Below are 15,419 nucleotides of genomic sequence, written 5' to 3'. Positions count from 1 at the left end.
TAAATAACATGAACTCGAGGCCAGAAGGTGGCTCAGTGGTAAAACACAACACTGCGTGGCAATTCCCATATGGGAGGGTTTCTGGTTTAAGTTCAGAGACCTCCCTGACTATACCTGGTACACAGTTGCCCATGATCCTGGGGTTAGCTGAAGGGGTGAGGTGGGTAGTAGCATGGAGATCCTTTGGGGGGTATTGTCTGTCTGTCTGTCTCTCTCTCTCTCTCTCTCTCACTCTCCCTTCTGGGAAAAATACAATAAAAAAACTTAAAACAAACAAACAAACAAACAAAAAACCTTAACTCTCATTTGAGCAGAAATGCCACAAGACAAAAAAGGTAAGGTCCCAGGCACTCCTCCAGTCCTACCCCCACATTTTCATCCAAGACTGCTCCTCTACTTTATCTGTTCTATACACAAGTGGTTCCTCAGAACATGGGTTTCTGCAGCTTTTAAATGAAAGTTTACTACTCCTCTAACCTAAGCGTGTTATTCTACAGATGGAGAAACTGAGGCCCAGAGGGGGCAAGAGTTTGGGTGTCTTATATCAGCATACTCATCCCAACAGAGACACAAGCTGCGTGGTCAAAGGAGAGTAGGCCAGCCGGGGGTTAAGGATCCCAGTGGCCAACTGTGCCTTCAAGTCCTAGACCCAGCTGCCTGAAAAACACGCCAAGTGAGTGTGTGTGCCCAAAATCCCGAGAAGAGAGTGGAGAAGGGATTGCAGTGTGGCCATATCCTGCCGGGGCGGGCGTGCTTTTTCACTTGCTCTCTGGTGATGCACACGCCGTTAAAGCAAACACAGAGAGAGAGAGACAGAGAGACAGAGAGACAGAGAGAGAGAAAGTGCCCTCAGATGAACAAGAGGGTCAAGGGCAATCCTGCTGAGGACCCACTTCCTGGGACAACCCCCCCCCCCCCCGTGTGCAGGGACCCTGCTGGCACGCGGAATGCAGAGCATACCTCTGTGCAAGCCCTTCCTCTGTTAGAGAAGTAAAACGACGGTCGTCCAGGCCTGTCCCCAGCCACCTCACCACGCGGCGACGAGGATGGTCTCCATTAGCCTCAGGTCTACCTACCCCCCTCGGAAAACGCGCTCTGACCCGGGCCTATGGACGCCCTTGGCTCCACAGCCCAGCCAATAGGAAGCACCCTCGGGCCTGGCTTCGGTGGGGCCCAGCCAATGGGAGGCGCCAGCGGGAATCGGCGCGTGGCGGGACTGAGGTCTGGGTGCTCTCGCTCTCGCTCTCGCTCTCGCTCTCGCTCTCCTCCCGGCGGGTCTGGGATTAGCGCGTCGTCCCAGGGAGACCCCAGAGGGCACCAGGGCCCGCGCAGCTCTGCGGTCTCTGGAACTTTCCTCCCGCGCCCTTCTGGAGCTGCTCCTGCCCGTCCTGCACTCCCATCCTTTGTGAGTCGTCCGTTTTCAAAACTTCTTAATCTACCCACTTTCTGTGTGCCGTTTCCTGGAACAGCCCCAGCTGACAGAACCTCCTTTCCTTCTGCTATCTTCACATGCCATTGGGACTTACTTATTTTCTGTCCATATCCGTTATTGGGCCCGACGGTGGTGCAGAGGTAATGCAACCAGACCCGCGGGTTCTATCCTGGGACCTCCCTGAGCCTGTTGAGACATCTGGGTGGGGGGAGTGATTGTATGTGAAGACCCTCTTGGGGATGCCTGTCTCTCTCTCCCTCTGTCCTAGAAGAAATAAACTTTAAGAATATATATTATTGGGACCAGCAGGTGGTGTAGTGGTTAAAGTGTTGGAGTCCTACGTGGCTCATCACGATTTGAGTCCCAGACCTGGTGGCTTGAAAATCACACCAGGCAAGTTTGTGTGCGTGTCCAAAATCCCAGGAGGAGAATGGAGAAGGGATTGCGGTGTGGCCATGGGGTAGGGGTGATCTATTACTTTCCCTCTCTCAGTCTCTGTCTCTCTCTGGTGGGCACAGGAGCCCTATGGCAAAAACCTTAAAAAAAATAATTAAAAAAAGAATAGGGACCAGCAGATGGTGGGCATAATGGTTATGTTGCAGAACTCCCACATAGTCAACTGCGGTTCTAGTCTCAGACCTACCATCTTAAAACTCACACCAGGCACAAAGTCCTGAGAGCTTAATGGAGGAGAAGGGATTGCATTGTGGCCATTCCACCTAGGGGGTGATTTTCGCTTCCTGTTCTGGCAAGCACATGTACCCTACAGTAAAAAAATCTCTCTCTCTTTCTCTCTCTCTCTCTCTCTCTATATATATATATATATATATACACACACACACACACACACACACACACATATATAAAATTAGTATGCGTTAGGTTTTTTAATTGACCATTATTGTTTTGTTTTAATTTGCTGTAGAGTTCATATGCTCACTAGAGAGAGAACGAGAAAGGAAAAGTGAGAAAGCACCCCCGGGGGAATTCACACTGCAACCCCTTCTCCATTCTCCCTTCAGGATTTTGGGCACGGATGCACACATGCCCCACATGTTTTTCAAACTGCCAAGTCCAGGACTTGAACCATGCAGTCGGCCATGTGGGATCCAGCTACCTTAACTACCACATTCTATTTATTTTATTATTTATTACTATTTACTGTTGTTATTATTATTAACTTTATTACCTAAGTAATAATATCCATGAGATCACAAGTTTGTTCTGCAAGCTATTTTTTCCCTAATACTCATAAAAATGAATCAATCACTGGCAAATGATGTTACCTACATTCTAGCTGTAATCTGTGTGTACGTGGCCAACATCCACCCCCTGCCCTTGGGAAATGGTGACACATTGCAAAGGAAAGCAGCTCCCTTCCTCATCTAAACAGGAGATAGGGACCTCAGTGGAAGGAGTCATCCATTCCCAGAGGAGGTGACATTTGTGCTGGGTCGGGACTAATGAGCAGGGTTTCATCAGAAGAGAAGGGTGGTTGGTGGGAGGGAAAGAAAAGGAAAGCACTAGAGGAGGGAAACGCCTGTGGGACAGCTGGGACTAGCAGCTGCTCAGGGTGCCTTGGGAGTTGTCATGAGACCTGTGTCTGCAAAGGCAGGTCAAAGCCGAATCGTAAAGGGGCTGGAGAGTCCTACTGAAGGAGGATTCCTACTCTGTTCTGTACCAGCAGTGCCCAACTGGGAAGTATTAATAGCCAGAGAGCCAATTTTGGAAACAAAGGGAGACGGGTTTCTTTACTGCAGGACTTGTCAGCCCCTTTACCATGCTACTGTTCCTCAAGTCTCTCCAAGGTGATATTTAACCATTTTTCCTCAATTCTATGAAGCTGTTGATTAATAGTGATGGTACATTTTTTTAAGTTTATTTTTTTTCCGTGAGTGAGGGAGAGACAGAGATACAGCCCTCCCAACAGGGTCTGGAAGATGAGGTAGACCCCAGCCTCACCCAGCTGTAGAGCATGGGCAAGCAAGCATAAACTCACGTACTCAGGGAGGTCTCCTGACATGATCCGGTAATCTTCCAATTTCAGATCACCTTGCACAATGTCATGTTGTATTGTTGTGCCACTATCTGGCCTCTTTTTTTTTTTTTTTTCTTTTTGGAGAAAGACTTTTGCTATAGGGAGTATGTGCTCAACAGAGAGACAGAAAGCAAGAAATCAACCCCTGAGGGGAGGACTGCTGCAATCCCTTCTCCTCCAGTCTCCTCTCAGGATTTTGGGCACGCACGCACACTCGCCTGGCGTGAGTTTTAGGCCACCAGGTCTGGCACTCGAATCATAGCTGACCATGTGGGAGTCCAGCAACGTAACCATTATGCTATCCATTGGTCCCTCATTTTTTTCTTTTTTAAATGAAAGTGAAATCTTGCATGTAAGGAAAAAGAATGTGAGGTATTTTTTGACAGGGTCTTTTTTAAAAGAATTATTTATTTAATTTTATTTATTATTATTACCATTTTTAAATTTGCTATAGGTCATGTGTGCTCAACACAGAGAGGAAAAAAAGAGGAAAGGTGAGAAAGCAAGCCACTAGGTATGGGACTCGAACCATAGTTGGCTATGTGGGAGTCCAGTACCTTACCCAACATGCCATCTGCTGGCCCCTTGACAGGGTCTCACCGTGTTATGATTCTCCTGCCCCAGACTCCCACGGTGCAAACTCTAACACACAGCACCTGACCTGTTTGGTTGGACTGGGAACCAAACCCAGGGCTCCTATGTGGCCTCAACCACCACACAGTAGCACTCTCCTGCTTGTGCCACTACAGCTGGGCCAAGGCTCAGTAAATTTTAAGACAAAGGGCCAGATACTTAATATTTGAGGCTTTTCAGATCTCCCTTGCAGATTGACTTCTCTTTTTTTCTTATAGTACTTTAAGAATGTAAAAATCATTCTTAGCTCACAGGCTGTACAGAAACCACTGTGGGCTGTAGTTTGCTGAACCCTGGATTACACAACATGCCATGAATTATAAATGTCACTATTGGGGGTGGGGAAACACGAACACATTAAACATGCATATCTGCTGAAGACAAATACCAATTTCAGAAAAGTTGAAATGTAGTGGGGAGCCCAGGGGACATAGCAGTGTTGCCAAACTGATTTGATGTCAAGAACCTTTTTCCTGCAGAGTACCTCATGGAATATTCCAGGGAGTCTGCTTTAGGGAAGGCTGCTATGGGACTGCTGAGTCCCAAGCCTAGGGAAACAAACACTGCCCCGACCTGGATTCGCTGGGTCTTCTTGTGCATCGTCTCCATGTCATTGTTGAGCTCTGTGACATATGTGAACCGAGCAAAGTTCTTCTCCTCCTTGGCCAGAAACTCATCAATGAGTTCATTCAGGTTCCCGTTCTCAGCCAGCTTCAGCAGCCGAAGGTGTGCCACCTCATAGCTCTCAAAGCTCTCTCCCTTGTTCTTCTTACCATGCTTTTTTGCCGTGAGCGCTAGAAAAGGAAAACCCAGCAGCAGTGAGTCCAAAAAGGAAGCCATTCAGATCCCTCTGAGAAGAGGGTGTGTGATCAGTGGTGTTATTATGCCTTGGGGAAGGGGTTAGATTTTTTTCCCAGGAGATGAGCCAGAAGCTTCACTCCTAATTCACTTCACGAATACCTAATTAAGCATTTACTTTGTGCCAGATGCTGTGCTAGCCTCTGCTGATACAAATCCCTGCCCTGGGAAACTCTTAATGGAGCAATCAGACAAAGGAGGAAGAAAAGACTCAAGTCAACAGAAAAGGAAATCCAGCCATTACCATTGGAGCCAGGAGACATGGCAGTTCTGTGGTAGGGGTTCTGTTTAGATGGGTGACCAGGGCCTTTCTAAAGAAGTAACATTTGAGCAGGATGCTGGTCAAGGAAGTGGCCAAGAAGACCTTAAGGCAGAGGCTCTCCCTAGAAAGACCTGCTTGTAAGGCCAGCTCTTGGCTGGCAACTGGGGACATGACTAGTAGTTTCCTACACTGATACAAAACTTCCCTTAAATGATAAGAGTGGCTCGCTGTACCTAGACTGTGCAAAAGGTATAGTTTATGCTAACCCCTGTTTCTTTATGGGAGCCTAGAATTTTGGTATGTGATGGGCAGAGCATGGCCAGCCCCCAACAGGAAGTTTGGGTACCAAGTCTCTGGTGTGCTACCCTAGCCCCTTCTCCACGTGTGTAGTCACAATTAGATGCTAGAGAAATTAAATGTCCTCTATTTCGACTCCACTTGGACGTTTGCACCTGGTCTCCTCTGGACTCGACCTTATTTGTCTTTTCCTTTTGGTGTTTTTGCTTTGTATCTTCTCACTGTTATGGCTGACATGGGTGTGACTCATTCCCAAGTCCTGTGGTTCTCCTAGTGAGTCACCAAACACGGATGGTTTTGGAGGACCCCTGACAAACAAGCTTTACCCTAAACAATGGGAGGAGAACCCAGAGTGAGGACACATCCTATAGGTTATGATTGGCAGATAAAATATAGGGCATCCTGTTCAATTTGAATGTAGACAAACAGTACTTTTTTAAAACATGGCTATGTCTCAGTTATAGATAAACAACAAAAATTTATAGTGTAAGTCTATTTCAAGTAATGGCTAGAATATACTTACCCTAAACATGTATTTAACATTTATCTGAGTTTTAAATTTAACCAGCCGTCTTGTAATTTTGTTTGCTAAATTTGGCGACTCTACTACAAGGAAATTTGGGCATCTTCACTGAGAGAGAGAGAGAAAGTAAGCAAGCATGTGCTGGAGAATGTACCTTCCTTTTTGGCCTGCTCCTCAGATTCAGAGCGGTCGTTCAGCTTGATGAGCAGGAAGGATTTGAGCTTGGTCTCGTGGTCGTAGAGACGCTCCAGCTCTCGGATCTCCAGGTTGTACTGAGAGATGTCCTTCTGCTGGCGGTCCTTCATGGCAGCCATTCGAGCCATGGCTTCTAGCCTGGGCAAGGAGACTGCAGATCCTAAGTGTCTGGAGTCTCTCCATCTACTTCCCTCTCCCAGCCAGTCCAGGGGGATGTTCTGCCTGGCCAACGACCATGGCTTTTTTTGAACCATGAAGGTTTCTGAGATTGGAAGAACAACCCTCCTTACCTAGACCACTGCCAAGAAATGATTTTTCTCTCGCTGTTCTCTCTATCATCATCATCGTTACCATCACCATCCTCCTCATTATCACCCCCTTCATCACCATCATCATCATCAGAATCACCATCTGCATCGCCACCACGATCGTTATACCCTCATTATAATCATCACCCCCATCATCACCGCACCGTCACAATCCCTATCAACGTCACCTGTCAATTACTATGTCCCATGCGATCCCTTACATATATACAGTATTTGATCCTCTACCACCTAAAGAGATCTTACAACAATGTAGTAGTGATGAAGCCAGAATCCAAACCCAGGTCTGTTTGACTCTAAAACCTGTGCCCTTCATAGCCAAACTATGACTTTTGCCCTGTAAGTATGAAACCAGGAGAGACCTAGACTGAGAAAGGCTCCCACGACCAGAGGCAGGGGCACCTGGAGGAGATGCTACAACGTAGAGGTTTGAATCTCACGTTTACTACGTCTGCCACTTACCTGGATCTCAGGTGGTTCATTTAGCATCTCTAAGCTTCCATGTCCTTATCTATAAAACAGGAATCATAACTCCTAGGGCAGTTGTGAGGGTTAAGATGCCCAGAGCACCCAGTACCATGCTTGGTGCATAGTCAGTGCTCAAAATGATTACTATTATTATTTAAGGTGTCTCGACACATAATCCCTGGGGGACAGAGGTAGCCCAGACTAGGAAGCTACATGTTCAGCAAGGGGACTAAGAGACAACACTGCCACCAGGCACTTCCCCAGCCCACCTTTGCTCATAGGCCTGAGAAGACTGCTCAATGGCCACGTTCATGGTTTTCTTCTGATTCAGCAGGCGCCGGCGGAGCTGCTGGTAGACATTGTCATAAGCAGCCTTCTCAAACCGCAGGTCCTCGATCTCCTTCCGGAGCTTGGCATTAGTGGTCAGCATCTTGTCAAAGTGAACGGTGACCTGTTGGAAGGACTTTGCTTCAAAACAGAGCTCATTCCTGGGGTGTTAGATAAGCCTCCAGGAGGCAGCATGGGTGTGGAAGATCTTTCCTCCACCTTCCACCCCAGGGTCATGGAAAAGTGGTTAGAGCACTGGGCAAGAAACTTGAGTTGGTGGCTGAGTGGCCTTTAGAGAATCCTTTTTCCTGGACTTCAGGTTCTTCAACTACTTTCAGACCTAACATTCAATTTTCAGCAATTACAGGGGAGAGAGGAACGAGCTAAAGGACACCAGAGGAAATAATCATCCAAACCTAGAAGGTAGAACTTTGTACAGGACAATTGACCTGGACTCTTTAACAAGTGGATGGCATGAAAGGAAGAAAAAAAAATGGAGTGGAGCTTTTCAGCCATGGCTTCTCCAACAGCATTATTCGTTTTGGACTGGATGATTCTTTGTCGTGGGAGACTGTCCTGCACTTTATAGGATGTTAAATACCCACTACTAGATGCCCCAACCCAGCTGTGACCACCAAAAGAGTCTCCTATTGGAGATGCTGTCTCATTTGGGGTCAAAATGGCCCATGACTGAAGAGTCACTATTCTAGATTAAGGAAAATGAAGAAACCTAACAATTACGTGAATTGAGTCCACCTTAAAAAGACATTCTAGGGGTCTAACCGTAGTGAATGCTGCTACTTGGCAGGCTGGGGCCACATGAAAGGCCTGGGTTAGATTCCCGACCCACCATGAAAGGCATGTGCCTGTGGTCCCAGCTGCTTGGGAGGGTGAGGCAAGAGGATTACAACGCAATGAGACCCTGTTTAAAACACCACACAGACACGACAATTTCTCTCTAAACCAATTCACTTTCCCTGTTTGCTAGCGTATGTTGTGGGAGTTAGAGTTTCACAAGCCAGCCTGGAGTGTGTTGTTTATACCTGCCAAACATTCTTTCTCCCTTCTTGCTTTTCCAGGGGAACCACTTCTCTCCCACTCTCGGTTCACATATTTTGAATAGGGCTACTTTCCAAAATTGTGCCCACGTGTTGGCATATGACTTGGGTCTGTGTATTCCATTCCTCTAGTCACGTATTGGTTTACAGTGATGAGCACAGGATCCAAATTGGCCCAATGGGAACCCTCCTTGAGACATGGGATTAAACTTTCTGCCGGCGTTTGTTCACATCGGGGTGACCTGAGAATGAAGTTCATCCAGAAGGGAGATGGACAGAGAACATGTCCTTAAAGACATGTTTGAAGCACCTGGGTCCAGCTCTTCTGAATTTTTCAGTTCTGTCGCAACAGAGTTCCTTTTTTGCTTAAGGCAATTTGCAATTTAGAACGAAAGTACTTAATGTAGAAGTCACTATAAATTGAAGGTGGCCAGGAAACATCACTTTTCCCATGATCAAATTATGCATTTCTTACGTCTAATAGTTATTAGAGACAACAAGAGAGAGTGGGGCAAGGTGAATGGTAAATCCTAATAGGCTCCCTGGACTGTGTGTTCACACAAATTCCCCTTCTCCCGATTCAACCAATGAAATGGGCATGTTTTGCAAATGGCTCAGCAAACACCATTCTATACTGTGAGCAAAGCGGGGCTGAACTGTTTGCAAAGCTGCAGAGAACACCTTACATACAAGATTCAAACGGGTTTCCAAAACATGGATCTGTCTTTGCAGTTTCTGGGGGTTATTGGCCTCCCGCATTTTCAGGACGATCTGTTTTTGGTTTATGACTTTTTTTTCCATCTGAACAATCTGAAAAAGAGAGAGAAAACCCAGCTGTGTTAACATCCGTAGAGGCACAGATTCTTCAGCTTACCAACCGAAGTATGCCAAAACAAAAACTGGTGTTTTTTCCCTCCCTGTAAATGGAATTTTCATTTCTCTCTTAGATACCTGCTCAGTTCAACTCAGTCTTAGCTAGTGTGGGGTACAGTGAGGCAATGTAGAGTTTTTACTCTCACCTGTGCATGTAAATGTAACTCACGGGCAAACTTAAATCTTGCCTCCAAAACATGGTTTCCAGCAGAAATGGCACTGTCACTTGTAAGGCCAGTTACCTTGTGAGGTGTTTTGGGCCCTTGTCATGAAGGGTACTTGTGGCACTTAATGGGAGGGTCATGAGACGCCACACACCCTGCAGTATGTGAGGTAGCACCAGACATCTGAGACTTGTCCCCTATTCTGTGTGACTTCTTCCCAGTGACCCTCTGGACATTACGTAGGTGGAAAATCACTTTGTACCTTTTTTTTTTTTTTTTTTTTTTTTAGTCTAGAGGGTGCATGTGTGCACGTGAGAAATAGAGAGAGACAAAATGCCTCCAATTGAGCCTGGTTACACTGTGATCCTTTTTTGTCCAATTCTTCATTCCCATTAGGATCCTGGGAATGTGCTCACATGCACCCAGTGTGTTTTTGAAGCCACGAGGGCCGAGACTTGAACCTCAGTCAATCATGTGGGATTTGGCTTCTGTGCATTGTGCTTAACCACTGTGCTATGAGGCCAGCCCTCTTTATACTTTTTTGTACCTAGAATCAAACTATCTCTTTTTTTTTTAAAGAATTATTTTTGGGGACCAGCAGTTGGCATAATGGCTATGTCACTGGACTCGCATGTAGTTGACTGTGGTTCAAGTTCCAGATCCTGTGGCTTAAACTCATGCCAGGCACGTGTCCGTGTGTGCCCAAGATCCCAAGAGGAGAAGGGATTGTGGTGTGGTCATCCCCCCTGGGGGGTGATTTCTCACTTTCTGTCTCTCTCTGTCTTTCTGGTGAGCACATGCGCCCTATAGTAAAAACCTCTCTGGAAACAAAAAAAAAGAGAAAAGAATAAAAAGCAATTATTTTGTTTAACTTTATTTTCTTTCTTTCCTCCTTTCTTTCTTTCTTTTTTTAATTGACCAGAGAAGGATAGAGTGAGAGAGAATGAGAGTGAGAGAGGAAAAAAGAGAGAGAAAGTGAGAAAGCAAGCCACTAGGTCCAAGACTCGAACCGCAGTCAGCCATGTGGGAGTCCAGCGCCCTTAACCACCATGTCACCTGCTGGTCCCTCAAACCATCTTTTACATATAGTAGTATATGTAGTGTTTTTCATTCAGTTCTATTAGACACTGAATTCTCCATGAATGTGGTCGTTGAGTAAAGCCAGAAAACATGTTCTCTGATTTGTTTGGAACATAACTATGAGTCATTCGCCATTTAGAAATCATGTCATCAACACAACCCGGATAGTGTTCTTTTCTTTTTTGAATTTAATTTATTATATTATTATTATTAATTTGACCAGAGAGAGAGGGAAAGTGAGGAAACAAGCCGTCAAGTCCAAGACTCAAACTGTGGTGGAAAATGTGGGAGTCCAGCACCTTAACCACCGTGCCAGCAGGTGGTTAATTATTCTGGAGTTGATAGTATTCTTGAGTTGCAGAGACATCAAGCCTCAATCAGCCTGCTGTGTGGAGGCTTTGGTGATTCTTTGTATCTGTGCAGGTCTCTGACTATATCTTTTAGGCCAGAGCTCTAGTGCTGGGCCAAATCTGCTGTTTTTGTAAATAAAGCTTTATTAGAACACAACTATGCCCATTCATTTACATATTGGCTATGGCTGCCTTCCTGCTACAGAGTCAGAATTAAGTAGCCAGACAGAGAGAGACCATGTGACCAGTGGAGCCTGGTTGCCTGCAGAATTAGTTTGCTGGCTCTGTTCTAGGTAAGTTGAAGCAGACCATTCACATATTGACATAAATATAATTTTAGTCTAAGTCATTCTCCTTTTATTTCTCCTGTATAATTAGGGCATCATCTTGATTTAAAAGAGTAGGGGTAAAGAATTACATCATCAAGGCCAGCAGGTGGTGTGGTGGTTAAGGAGCTGGATTCCATATAACTGACTCTGCAGTTTAAATCCCAGACGCAGCAGCTTGAAAATCATGCTGAACGCACGTGCATGCTTGCCCAAAATCCCAAGAGGAGAATGGGGGAGAAGAGATTGTGTCATGGCCATTCCCCCAGGAGGTGATTTCTCACTTTCCCTCTCTCTCTGGCAAGCACATGTGCCCTATCCCAAAACTCTTTAAATAAATAAATAAATAAGGATTACATCATGCGGCCAGACCATGATGTGGTGACTAAGGCTGCTAGATGCCACGTGGCCAAGTCCATGTTTCTAGTCCCAGATCCTACTGCTTGAAACACACCAGGCACATGTCTGTGTGCAAGAATGCCCAAAATCTCAAAAAAGAGGGAGAAGTTAAGAAGAAGGGATTGTAGTGTGACCATGTCGCACAGAGATGCTTTCTCATTCTCTCTCTCTCGCTCTCTCTCATTGTCTCTTTCTGGCAAGCACATGCGGCCTCTGGCAAAAAGGATGACCTCATCTATGAATTTCATTTTAAGGTTGTAAAGGGAGTATTGCAAAATATTTGCTGTTGAAAAGGAGTTTGGGTTGACATAACGTTGGGTGAAAGAAGCCCACAAAGGGCATATACTGCAAGAGTCCATCCGTAGGCAGTTCTCTCTGCAGGCAAAACATACCTATAGTGCTTGAGATCAGGACGGGGACTCCTTGGTGGGTAGTTAGTGGAAAGGGACAAGGGAGCCTCTGGGTGCTAGAATAATCTGTATCTTGATCTAGATGATGATCATATGACATATCTAAATAAACATTCATCACGCTGTGACTCGATAATGTGACTATATGTAATAACTCAGTAGAAAGAATGACAGAGGAAGAAAGGAAAAGAAATGGGTGTGGGGAGGTTTAAGAACAACCGTCCTAAAGGGATCCACACATGCGCTATGTATTTAGGAGAGCCTTTTCTACCAGAGAGTTTGATATTTACAGATTCGGTCTCTTTTCAGTTGGAAACTGAAGCAAGGCCATGACATTTGGAGAAGTTGAAGTCGTTGGAGACCCCAGAACAGTTTGGTGGAAGAGACATTGCTCCCACACTGGCGGCTGAGTGAAGGTATAGCCTGCCCTAGGAAGGAAAATGGGGAATGTAGAAACTTCTAAAAAGGGAGGAAACTGGCCATCATTTCAAATCACAGGAATTTTGTGTCTCAGTTGGTTGACTGACTATACTTGATATTAAGGGCCATGATTTTGAGTCACTGGTTTTTTTGAGAGGGATTTTCTCTAGAGGATGTGTGCACTCGCCGGAGAGACAGAGAGAGATAGAGAGACAGAAAGCGAAAATCAACCCCCAGGGGGTTGGCCACACCACAGTTCCCTCTCCTCCATTCTCCTCTAGGGATCTTGGGCACACACGCACATGCACCCAGCATAAGTTTTAAGCCACCAGGTTCGGACTCCAACCACAGTTGACTGTGTGGGAGTCCAGTGACATAACTATTACGCCGTCTGCTGGTCCCACCACTGGTCTACTTTGAACCAACTACAGAAATTCCATCTCTTTTTGCCAGTGATTGAGCTTGAAGTGGGCATGTACTCCAGTCCTGACTGACGAGGGGATCCTCCACTGTAGGGATTTTGTAAAATATTCTCTCTCATCCCTTTGTATCTTTGCAGATTTATGAGAATGACTGTACCTATGTGAGAAGCTGATGCCAGCTAAGTTTTTTTTTTTTGGTGGGGGAGAGGTTTTTGCTATAGGGCGTGTGCGCTCGCCAGACAGACAGAGAGACAGAAAGCGAGAAATCATCCCCCAGGGGGGATGGCCACGCTGCAATCCTTTCTCCTCCAGTCTCCTCTCGGGATCTTGGGCACGCACACACACGCACCCGGCGTGAGGATGCCAGCTAAGCTTTGACAGCCATCTTGTGACCATGAGAAGAGGACCAGCCTCTACTCATGAAGATCAAAGAGAAAAAGGTCCAACCATCACTGCAGAGCTGCTAAACCACGCCTGGACTGGCCTGTTTCTAGTCAGATGTTTTGTTATGTGATAAAAACTAAGCTCTAGTCTCTCAGCAGCATTTAGTTAGAATTCTGTTACTTGCAGCCCAACTCATTCTCACTGCTACATCAAGCAAGATGGCAGCTCAGATGATCAGAGAACTGTTGGGTCTCACACAAACTGATGAGGCATATGAATACTCTTTGTGATAGATATTAGCCACGGTTTGTACTTTAACTGGAACACACATGCTCACACATATGTGAGCACAATTCTTTCAAAGCAAGACTGAATGGGTTCATCAGCTCTGACCTACATAATCACCTACTCTGTTTGCCTCTCCTGTTCTATGCACACGAAGCATCCTCCACCCAAGCCCTCAGTAACTCACCTATGAAATAAATGACTCATTTTAGTATCCAGGAGGGTGCCACCCCCAGACTGCAACACTGCCTGCTCTGAAGGACACTCACTCCCGCTGGAGTTGGTCCCCAGGGTCCTCCAGCTCCTTGTCAAAAGAAGCCACAGCATCAGCATTTCCTGTGGCTCTCTGATTAAATTCAGAGTCGAATTCCCTTTGGCATCTTTATGTCAGAGTTGCTTTTGTGATGCTGAGAGTAATTAGGCCTCTGTCTGATGGGAGACATCATCCCAGGCTGCGCTGATGGAGAACTGCTCTCCCTAAGCAAGATACCGCTTTCCAATCAGCTTATTCACTGTTTTGTGAGGCCACACAGAGCCTGGCAAGGTCTCTGCCTCCAGTGACCTCTTGCAAGATGAACATTGCTCATGGTGTGATGGACACAGGAGGGGGCTCTGGGACCTGCCTGCGCTCGGATGAAATTTAGCAGAGAGGGTGGCACCGAGAAGTGAATACCATAATCTTTTGAGGATCTCAAAGAAGGTAGGCTTTTCCTAATGTTTCTGAGGACTCACGCCACCATCTTTTCTTCAATTTTCTTCTTTTTTCACATTAAAAAAAAAAATTGTCAGAGGGCACAGGGGCTCATCAGAGAGAGAGAGGAAAAGCATTCCTATGGAACATGGTCACACCACAATCTCTTCTCCATTTCTCCCTTCTCTCCATTTTGGGCATGCTAATACACGTGCCAGGTGTGTTTCTCAAGCAGCCAGGTCTGTGACTCAAACCACGTAGATGGCCACGTGAGATCCAGCTCTCTTAAGTACCAGACTGCAGGCTGGCCCCTATTTCTTCTTCTTCTTCTTCTTCTTTTTTTTTTTTTTTTTTTTTTTTGCCTCTTTTTTCATTCATTCGTTTATATGTACATTTACTCGTTAATTCATCAACGTTTATTAAATGCCTGCTGAGTGCCAGTTAACGGGGGTATGATGGCGATCCAGACAGGGCAGCCCCTACTCTCAGCGGACTTAAAATCTAGGACTGGAAACAAGCTCTGAGGAGTGAAGAGCCTTGGGAAGGGAAGATGCAAGGCATTTTAGCACTGGACAGTAGGGGCATTGTTTAGATTGCAAGTCCTTGCCCAGACTTCTGTTGAAACTTAATCTCTAAAGTGTCAGTAATAAGAGGTGGGACCTTTTGTAGGTGTTGAGAGCCAGCCACAGTGTCACATCAGTAAGGTGCTGGGTTTGTGTTCTGAAGTCTCCCTGTGCATGCCAACTGCACACATATGCCTGTGATCCTGGATCCTGCAGGTGCACTGTGGCATGAGACCCTTGTTGGTGGTATCTGTCTCTCTCTGTCTCATGAAAGAAAGAAACTTTTTTTTTTCTTTAAAGGTGACTGGGTCATGAGGAATGGATTGATGGCATCATGGTGAAAGTGAGTGAGTTTTCAGAGAAAGCGTGTTATAAAGAGCTCAGCACACTCCTGTGGCCTCTCTTCTGCACACACCGGACTGCCTATCTGCTTTTCTATCATGTTATGGACACAGCAAGAAAGGCCTCACCAGATGCAGCCCCGGACCTGGGACTTCCCAGTCTCCAAAACCGTGAGTTAAATAGCCTTCTTTATCACTTACCCCATCCGTGGTGCTCTGTTATTGCAGCAGTAAATGGACTAAGACAGGCTCTAGCTAGGGAAGATGAAGGAACGCCTTTCCAGCAGGAAGAGC

General features: G+C 46.0%; 1 protein-coding gene across 1 annotated transcript in view; it reads right to left on the bottom strand.

Annotated features, from left to right (window-relative positions):
* Positions 1-15,419, bottom strand: part of CCDC63 (coiled-coil domain containing 63) — a 40,541-nt gene that overhangs the window by 13,908 nt on the left and 11,214 nt on the right. Inside the window, exons 5-8 of the mRNA XM_006149330.3 lie at positions 9,108-9,227; positions 7,302-7,483; positions 6,198-6,376; positions 4,677-4,897 (exon numbers count right to left, since the gene is read on the bottom strand). Of these exons, the coding sequence (XP_006149392.1) occupies positions 4,677-4,897; positions 6,198-6,376; positions 7,302-7,483; positions 9,108-9,227 (702 nt within the window). The remainder of the gene's footprint in view (positions 1-4,676; positions 4,898-6,197; positions 6,377-7,301; positions 7,484-9,107; positions 9,228-15,419) is intronic.

The sequence above is a fragment of the Tupaia chinensis genome, unplaced genomic scaffold (genome assembly GCF_000334495.1).
Source record: "Tupaia chinensis unplaced genomic scaffold, TupChi_1.0 Scaffold000258_1, whole genome shotgun sequence".
Lineage (NCBI taxonomy): Eukaryota > Metazoa > Chordata > Mammalia > Scandentia > Tupaiidae > Tupaia > Tupaia belangeri.
Note: the sequence above shows the minus strand (reverse complement) of the source record. Positions and strands in the feature narration are given on the sequence as shown.